At 39.5% G+C, this 10,092-nt stretch overlaps 2 protein-coding genes across 6 annotated transcripts in view; one reads left to right on the top strand and one right to left on the bottom strand.

The window, feature by feature from the left end:
• The window catches only part of PARP14 (poly(ADP-ribose) polymerase family member 14), a 53,257-nt gene extending 50,645 nt beyond the window's left edge, over positions 1–2,612 (top strand). For all 3 annotated transcript variants that reach the window (XM_003941656.4, XM_074404247.1, XM_074404248.1), the window contains one exon: positions 30–2,612. In XM_003941656.4, coding sequence (XP_003941705.3) covers positions 30–319 — 290 coding nt within the window. In that variant the 3' untranslated portion in view covers positions 320–2,612. The remainder of the gene's footprint in view (positions 1–29) is intronic.
• A 4,598-nt stretch (positions 2,613–7,210) lies between these two features.
• Positions 7,211–10,092, bottom strand: part of HSPBAP1 (HSPB1 associated protein 1) — a 56,746-nt gene continuing 53,864 nt past the window's right edge. For all 3 annotated transcript variants that reach the window (XM_074404250.1, XM_074404249.1, XM_003941657.3), the window contains 2 exons: positions 7,928–8,038; positions 7,211–7,834 (listed from right to left, as the gene is read on the bottom strand). In XM_074404250.1, coding sequence (XP_074260351.1) covers positions 7,304–7,834; positions 7,928–8,038 — 642 coding nt within the window. In that variant the 3' untranslated portion in view covers positions 7,211–7,303. The remainder of the gene's footprint in view (positions 7,835–7,927; positions 8,039–10,092) is intronic.

Genomic DNA, 10,092 nt, shown 5'->3' with positions numbered 1-10,092 from the left:
ATCCTTAAAAACGGTTTTTCTCTTCACAGCTGCAGCATTTGGAAAGGGTACCTATTTTGCTGTCAATGCCAGTTATTCTGCCAATGATACGTACTCCAGGCCAGACGGAAATGGGAAAAAGCATATGTATTACGTGCGAGTACTCACTGGAATCTATACATGTGGACATCACACATTAATTGTGCCTCCTTCAAAGGATGCTCAAAACCCTACTGACCTGTATGACACTGTTACAGATAATGTGCAACATCCTACTTTATTTGTGGTATTTTATGACTATCAAGCATACCCAGAATACCTTATTACTTTTAGAAGATAACATTTTGGTATCCTTCACACAAAATATTATCTGTTTGTACATATCTAGTTGTAAAACAAGTTTTAGCTTTTTTTTTTTAATTCCTCTTAACAGATTTTTCTAATATCAAAGGATCATTCTTTGTCACTGAAGTCAGTATTTTTCAGCTTCTCTTTCATAATGGAAATGAACTTTTCTTGAGAGGTAATAACATGGAGAATTTAAATGAGATAATGCAGTTGCAACCGTGTGTCCACAAGTATGGACATCAAATCTGTAGGAAAAGAACAGGTTTGTATTTTCGGGAAGGTGAGAATAACAGTCTTATAGATAGAGGGCATAGCTAAGCACTGCTGAAGACATCTGACCCCATGTCAGGATGCCATAGTGCTGTGGGGAGCACAGAATTACCAAGTGGGTAGGGCTTCTGTCTGCCCTGGGAGCAGAAATGGTGTCTTATTCATATTTTTTTTCCTTGGGATGAAGTCTGTGCCTGATATACAATGGACACTCCATAAATGTTTGATAAACCAATTAAGAATGATGAAAAGCCTATTAAGACTCCTATCCAAAGTAGGAGTCATCTTTAACATTCTTGACTTAGTTGCTTTACCTCATATTGAACAGATTCTATGACAGGAACTTCATTATTCACAATCTAGCCAGTTACATGTGGGACAGCTCTGGCCAGGGCTTAAGACTGCAGTACACTTGTGCCCTGCACAATCCAGGAGCTGTGATGTGGCTGTGGTCTAGGGGAATCCTGCCCCATGGAGTTGTGCAGTATTGTCCTGGCTCCAATTGCCAGAAGGCCCTTTTTAATGCTGAACCAAGATGTGCTTTTTTATTTTTTTTAAATGGAGTTTCGCTCTTGTTGCCCAGGATGGAATGCAGTGGCCTGAGCTTAGCTCATCTCAACCTCCGCCTCCCTGCAACCTCCGCCTCCTGGGTTCAAATGATTGTTTTGCCTCAGCCTCCCAAGTAGCTGGGATTACAGGTGCACCACCACGCCTGGCTAATTTTGTATTTCAAGTAGAGACCGGCTTTTTCTACATCTGTCGGGCTGGTCTCAAACTCCCGACCTCAAGTGATCCACCCGCCTCAGCCTCCCAAAATGTTGGCATTACAGGCATGAGCCACTGCGCCCAGCCAATGTGCCTTCTCAATGTGCCTTCTTATAATATCTACTCCTTGGTCTTTGTTCTGCCCAGTGAAAACAATGAGATAACGCCTGCTACACATCTTAATTGTGAAATCCTTCCCCTTTGCTGAGATTAAACAAACTCTAAGATTATTAAATAGTATCTTTTCCTTGACAGCCTACCTTTTGATGATTTTAAAGACTTATGTATAAATAAACCAAAGGAAGTAAGCGGTCATATTGCTAATTTGCTAACATTCAATTATCTATTGAATGGTAAAATTTAAAAAATTTCTCCAGCTAAGTTTCAGATTCAAACACCATCTATTGAGCACCTAGACTATGTACTGGGTAGTAAAATAGGTGCTTTCACACACACTGTCCCAATTCCTCAAACAATCCTGGAGGTAAGAATTATCTCTGCATTTGAAACTTGAGGAAGCATGCTCAGAGTGCAATAAGCTTCCTTGCCTGAGATCACCTAGGCAGGAACCCTCGGAGCCAGCAACTGAATCTTGCAAGGTCCCTGTGCTGTCAGGCCCATTGCTCTTCCCACTGCAGAATGTGGCCTCTAGATTAATGCCACACCAGTTCAGGAACATTTCTGACAGTTTTGAAGTACTCACATCTTCCCTTGTTTGTTTCCTTCTGGCTTTTTCCATCATAGTCTCTTCGTTTGAAGCTCTGTAGGCCAAGGCCAGAGCTGATACCAACATGGAGCCAATGCAGATGGCACACCAGATGCTCGGGTCACTGGGAGGATTAAGGCACTGTGCTCTGGCTGCTAGGAACACCTGTGCTTGAAGTGGAGGAGGTTAGGGTACCACAGTTGCTGCTTTATTAACATAGAGGTTTTGGATTTTTTTTCTCTTGTGGTTTGTTTTTTAAGTGGATTGGCAGACTCCTCATTGCTTAAGAGTGGCTTTCGAGGCAGACCACTGGCATCTGAATTCATCATTGAGAATAAGTCTAAGAAATTGGAATAAAAAAGAGAGACCTGCTCTTACTTGCTTTTCTTCTCCACTGGTTTTGTTAACTCAGGGCAAGGCTGAATATCAGGGTGTACTGCACTGAAGAAAACAATGCATTCAGTAATGTTATAGTTATCCTTAATCTAAATATGTTAACTGTATCATTTTCCTCCTTTTCAAATAAAATACTTGAAAATGGTCATTTAATAGTGAATATTTTCATCCTAAAGGGCAAATACAGGGGAGCTTAATGATAAACACAGACCTCTGCTGATAATTAAAAAAACATAACTAAGTATGACAGCATGAAGTGATGCTCGGAGTATTGATATTTGGTTGAAAAATTACAGGAAGGGAGACAATACAGGCATAGTTCAGTGAACCTGAAGGGCTTATTGACCCCAGCAAGTAGCCCCTGCTGAAACAAGTCCACTTTGTACCTGTGATAGGTCTTGGTGGTTTAGGGTCAGAAATTCTTTTCAGTATTTGGATCACCTGAGGTGTTTGCTGAAACTCTAAGCTCTGGTCCTATCCCAAAGGAGTCAAGATTCTGTAGCACTTGAGTGGTGCCCAGGAATCTGCGTTTTGGGCAAGCATCTCAAATGATTCTGATATCTCTGATGCCAAGAACCATATTAAAATATTCATGGGCCTCAGGCACTTTTGCCATTGTGGGCCCTTTATTGAATAAAAATATTAAATATTATAATTTGCAATTACATTGATATGAACACGAATGAAGTTGAGGTTGGATTACATATTTTGTTCTTGATTTTAAAAGAAACTAAAACATCTTTTGGGCCACCTAAAAGCTTCCTGGGCCCTAGCCATTGTGTCTACTGCACCTAATAGATAAGGCAGCCTGCTGCTGCTCCCTTGATTCTGTGATGTTAGGCGGAAGGCTGAGCTTTTATTTTTTATTATTGTATTTTAAGGAAGAAGGTTTTACTGTGTTGCCCAAGCTAGGCTCAAGCAATCCTCCTGCCCAGCTGGCATTATAGGCACATTCTGCTAGGTCTGTATTCTTTAACTACCTTGGCTTCAGGAGGGAGGGCCCTTCCGCCTCCCCCCGCCCCCCCCCCCCCCCGAGACAGAGTTTCACCCTTGTTGCCCAGGCTGGAGTGCAATGGCGTGATCTTGGCTCACTGCAACCTCCATCTCCCAGGTTCAAGCGATTCTCCTGTCCCAGCCTCCTGAGCAGCTGGGATTGCATGCCTGCACCACCACACCCAGCTAATTTTGTATTTTTAGTAAAGACAAGGTTTCACTACGTTGGCCAGGCTGGTCTCGAACTCCTGACCTCAGGTGATCTGCCTACCTTGGCCTCTCAAAGTGCTGGGATTACAGGCATGAGCCACTGTGCCCTGCTGAGGGTCTCTTTAATCAATGATTTCACTCACTCAGGGAGGCTCACCTGTGAAATGCAGGATACAATGGGACCCTGCTACTGCAGTGGCTGACAGCCCCCCTTTCACTCTCTTTTCTCACATCACTTTCTGCAGATAGCCAGAATCTCTTGCTGCCTCATAATCTCTACGAAATAAGGAAATTATCCCCCATAATTCATTTCATACCATAGAAATCTATACATACCAATGTGCTAACTCTTCTCCTAGGTTTCAGCATGTCAAAGACTTAACTCTAGCTGAATTAAATGTTTTGTCTCAAAACACCTTGCAATCAATATCATGAAAATGGCATACTGCCCAAAGTAATTTACAGATTCAATGGTATCCCCATCAAGCTACCAATGACCTTCTTCATAGAACTGGAAAAAAACACCTTAAACTTCATATGCAACCAACAGAGAGCCCGCATATCCAATTCTAAGCAAAAAGAACAAAGTGGGAGGCATCACACTACCGGACTTCAAAATATACTACAAGGCTACAGTAATCAAAACAACATGGTATTGGTACCAAAACAGAGATACAGACCAATGGAACAGAACAGAGGCCTTGGAGGCAACACCACACATCTACAACCATCTGATCTTTGACAAACCTGACAACAAGCAATGGGGAAAGGATTCCCTTTTTAATAAATGGTGCTAGGAAAACTGGCTAGCCATGTACAGAAAGCAGAAACTGGACTCCTTCCTGACACCTTACACTAAAATTAACTCCAGATAGATTAAAGACTTAAACATAAGACCTAACACCATAAAAACCCTGAATGGCAAAACCATTCACGACATAGGCATAGGCAAGGACTTCATGACCAAAACACCAAAAGCATTGGCAACAAAAGTCAAAATAGACAAATGGGACCTAATCAAACCCCACAGCTTCTGCACGGCAAAAGAAACAGTCATTAGAGTGAATCGGCAACCAGCAGAATGGGAAAAAATTTTGCAATCTACCCATCTGACAAAGGACTAATATCCAGAATCTACAAAGAACTAACAGATTTACAAGAAAAAAGCCCATTCAAAAGTGGATGAAGGATATGAACAGATGCTTTACAAAAGAAGACATGTATGAGGCCAACAAACATATGAAAAAATGCTAATCATCACTGGTCATTAGAGAAAGGCAAATCAAAACTACACTGAGACACCATCTCACACCAGTTAGAATGGCGATCATTAAAAAATCTGGAGACAACAGATGCTGGAGAGGATGTGGAGAAATAGGAACACTTTTACACTGTTGGTGGGAGTGTAAATTAGTTAAACCATTGTGGAAGACAGTGTGGCGATTCCTCAAGGACCTGGAAATAGAAATTCCATTTGACCCAGCAATCCCATTACTGGGTATATATCCAAAGGATTATAAATCGTTTGACTATAATGACACATGCACACAAGTGTTCACTGCAGCACTGTTTACAATAGCAAAGACCTGGAACCAACCCAAATGCCCATCAATGATAGACTGGATAGGGAAAATGTGGCACATATACACCATGGAATACTATGCAGCCATAAAAAACGATGAGTTAGTGTCCTTTGTAGGGACATGGATGTACCTGGAAACCATCATTCTCAGCAAACTGACACAAGAACACAAAATCAAACACTACATGTTCTCACTCACAGGCGGGTGTTGAACAATGAGAACACATGGACACAGGGAGGGGAGCATCACACACTGGGGTCTGTTGGGGGGAAACGGGAGGGACAGCAGAAGTGGGGAGTTGGGGAGAGATAGCATGGGGAGAAATGCCAGATACAGGTGAAGGGGAGGAAGTACATCACACTGCCATGTGTGTACCTATGCAACCATCTTGCATGTTCTTCACATGTACCCCAAAATCTAAAATGAAAAAAAAAACCACACACACACACACACAAACAAAACACCTTGTAAACTTTCCTGATCCCAACCTACACTAATAAATAAATTTTATATTGAGCCCAATACATACAGACATAACTAAAAAATTTTATGATACACTTACCTTAAAATATTTCATTAAAGGTTTCCTGAAATAATACAGTATTCCAGTTCACTGAAATTATTCTATTCTATTTTTTAAAAAAATGCTGGTCTCACCCACTACACCGATTTTATAACTAATAGGTCACTATCTGCAGTTTGAAAAAGTGGGCAAAGGAGTAGCAAGCATCAAAAGTAGACTCTCTGCAGTAAAAGATATCTATTTCTGCAATAGGAATATACCAAGAATAACAGCTACCTTACCTTTGGCTGTAACATTCTCTGTCCCAATGTATTTTATAAGGTATCGTCAATACATTCTCATTTTTATTATACGCTCAGTCAAATAGTTATTAAGCACCTACTAAATGCTGGGAACTCATTGTGGCTCTGCAAATTACAGCAATAATCAAAGTTCCTACCCTTAAGGAATTACATTCTGATTGGGAGAGATAGACAGTAATGAAATTCATGGATAAATACATAGTGGTCTGATGGTGGGAAGTGCCACAGAAGGGCTCTTTTCAGACCTTTCATTCCCTGGGCTTGCTTACATAACACCCTCCTTCCTTCTTTGAAAACACATACTTTCTTTGGATTTACTGATGCTCTTACCTCGAGGACAGTAGGACAGGCAGTAATCAGTTCATCTCAAAGGTGACTTGGTGTATCTTTTCGTTTTTGTATTTGTTCATGCATGGTTACTCAGATCAATATGCTTTTCTAATTTCTAAATTCCTTCTTAGTAATGCTAATTATCCCTGGATCTTGCAAATGTAATGAGAGTGGGATCAATTTCACTGAGCTAAACCTTTAGTCACTGAGAGAACTTTTCAGTCCCAGGATTGGTGTTCCTAGATGTCTGAGTTCCTGCCTAAAGAGGCCTCATACTGGACCCCCAACTACTTTTCTCCTGATTGGATCCTGCTCTGAATGACAGGAGTTAACCCTGAGAATTCTGCAGCTGTTAGAACTGAAATCACCTCAGAGCAAGGCTAGACTCCAAATCCAGTAGATCCATTACACCAGAGGTTGGCAAAGTTTTTTTCTATAAAGGGACAGATAGTCTATATTTCTAGGTTTCTGGGCCAGATACTCTCTGTCACTACTCAATACTGCCATCGTAATCCTGAAGCCACCATAGACAATATGTAAATGAATGGGATGCCATGTTCCAGTAAAACTTTATCTGTAAAAGTAAGCAGCAGGCTGGCCCCCAGAGGCTGATGGAGAGATTACCTCCTGCTGGAAACACTTGGGACTTACATTTGAGACAGGCTGAAAGGATGGCATGAGGGAGGGAAAAAAGCTTACAAATAAAGAACAGCCAGTTTGGCCAAAGAGGAATGTGCATGAAAGGCAGTGGCAACAGACTGAAATGTAATTCAGTAAGGATAAATACACTTACAAACATGCAAACTGAACTTTTGCTGGTTCATCTTTATTTTACGATCCTACTACTTTAAAATAGACGTTTAAAAAGTGTTATTTTAAAAGTCATCTTCCACTAGAATCATAAATTTCTCCTTTGTATTAAAAGTTGTGCCACTATCCTGGTTACTTGTGGATTCACCAAGCAGTCCAGCAAGTCATCCGTAGAAATGAATGTTTGAGAAGGAACCGTAGTAGTATTTGAGACAATCTCTTCCTCAACTGCATTTTCACTGTTGCTCATTATTTGTTGTGTCTTGGCACAATGCAGTTTTCCAAAGTGTTCTCCATCCTTGTCATCAAAGTCTTTCCCATCACTTTCAAACATGCCTCCTCTTTGTGAAGGTGGTTCTTCGGACCTCTGTGCTACAGGGACCAGATCTGGCCCAAAGTGACTTCTTGCCTCCGGTTTGCCTATTCCTGTGGTTAAGTTCTGGCTACCTGTTTGGCCTACCTCCACGTGGTCGCTCACATTGAATTCCTTTTTCATGTGGTCTCCATCTGTTCTCAGTGCTTGTATTTCTACTACCTTAGATGTTCTGCAACGATCAAAAAATGCAGAAACAGCTGCATTTAAGTAGCAACAGTTCACTTCATGGGATGTTTCCTCAACCTAAGAAAAGAAAAACACTTTAAAATGGTTACATACATTTAGTTACACTGGAAAAGAAATGTCCTAGTCAGGGCTGAACCAGAAGCCGCCTACCTCAGTAGGGTTTAACCAGGCTCTTGTATTTTGTGGATTTTCTGCAGTTTTCAGGGCACACACAAGCATACGGGTGATTGCTTCTTCTACCCGGGCTAGGTGATCCTCTTCCTTAATTAAAAAAAATATATATATATTAACTTCGATTAAGTCTCAGAGAGTAAAGTCTCTTTTAATTTCATCTTCTGTTCTCTCATTAATATAAACTTTGTTGTAGAAGAAATGAATATGCTATTGATAGAACCACAATTTTTGTGTATTTACTATCACGGGCCGTCTAGAAGAGTTGCAGAGTATTTCACCAGTCAAATTTAAGTATGTATTCTGTTTATAAGACATGGCCTTAAGTATGAATCGCCTTATGATGTTTTCTCCAATCTTTTCCATTATTTGACGTGTTTAAAGTTTTTTTTTTTTTTTTAAAGTGCTACATACAGAGGAATAATCCCTATAGAGTTTGATAAGTAAATCATTTGAGAGATGGAAGAAAAATTACAATAAACATGCTTGGCTACAAGAATGAGATGGCTAGTCATCTAAACATGGCTTTCTTAAGATAGAATAAGTATAAGGTATAGCATTAATGAGAAACTGGATTAAAATCAGCAACTGCTGTTTATCAAAAAATACCACGAAGGAAAAAAACAAACTAGATGCCTGTAATATGCGTAACTGATAAAAGATTAATATGCAAAATAAATAACCTACACATATCAATAAGAGAAAAGAGCAAATGTTTAAAAATGGGCAAGAGACACAAAGACAAGCATTTTTAAAAGGAGCAATCAGATGACTAATAAACATATGAAGATATGTTTAGCCTCCAGTGAAGTGCAAATGGAGAAACCCATGATATTTCTCTCAAAAGGGGCCTGATAATTCCAAGTGGAACACTGAGAGACAAAACTCTTATATACTAATGGGAGCACAAACTGATAGAGACATTTGGAAAACATGGGTGCATTATCTGGTAAACTTGAATACTGTATACCCTAAGGACCAGCAATACCACTCCTAGATTTATACACAGTCTAGAGAAACTCTTGCACATACGTACCAGGAAACATGTACGAGAATATTCTGTTTATAAAAGCAAAAAACTGAACACTGAATCATTCAACAATGAATGGATAAATTATTATAAATATTGATATCTATAATACAGTAATAGTAATTAAAATAGTAACGATGAAAAATATTAATAATGAATAAATTATGGGGTACCTTAACACAATATTATATCACAGAGAAAATGAATGAACAGCTTACATGTGACAACACAAATGAATCTTAGAGACATAATACTGAATTTAAAAAGGCAAATCTCCATAATGAGACACCACTTCACATCAGGATAGCTCTAATAAAAAAACAGATATGAGAAAAAATGAGACATTAACAAGTATTGGTGAGGACGCAGAGAAATCAGTCTTCATACATTGCTGATGGGAATGTAAATGGTACTTCAGAAACCTGGGAGTTCCTCAAAAGGTTAAACACTAAGTTACCCTATGTAGGGATTAATTTTGAGTCAAGTGGGCTAGACTACAGTGCCCAGTTGTTTGGTCAAACAATAATCCAGGTGTTGCTGTGGAGATACCTTGACAAATGTTATTAGCATTTACAATCAACTGACTTTATGTAAAGGAGATTATGCTCAACAATGTTCATGGTCCTCATCCAATTAGTTGACGGCCTTAAGAGTAAAAACAGATTTCTTAGATAAAAAATTCTGCCTCAAGACTATAATTGAAGTCCTATGTGAGTTTCCAGGCTGTCAGCCTGCCCCACCATCAAGTAAGCTCATTCCTTAAGGTAAATCTCAATCTCGTTCTCTATATAGACATTTCTATCTACTTATTAGATAGGTATCTGCATTTACATACATGTAGATATCATGTAAAGATATCTTATCTACATACTCACAGGAAGCGAATTGCTGGATCATATGGTATGTCAGAGTTCCTCAGAGAAACAGAACAGAAGATATAGCCAGATAACCAGATACAGATATAACATATACCATTAGATTCATTATATACCATAAGATTCAGCCATGCAGTAGCATGCATCAGTATTTCTTTCCTTATGATAGCTGAAAAATACGAGTTGTGTCCACTTTGTGCTATTATGAATACTACTACTGTGAACATTCATGTAGAAGT

Source organism: Saimiri boliviensis, chromosome 8 (assembly GCF_048565385.1).
Source record: "Saimiri boliviensis isolate mSaiBol1 chromosome 8, mSaiBol1.pri, whole genome shotgun sequence".
NCBI classification, from domain to species: Eukaryota; Metazoa; Chordata; class Mammalia; order Primates; family Cebidae; genus Saimiri; species Saimiri boliviensis.
This window is presented reverse-complemented; position numbering and strand designations above follow the sequence as displayed.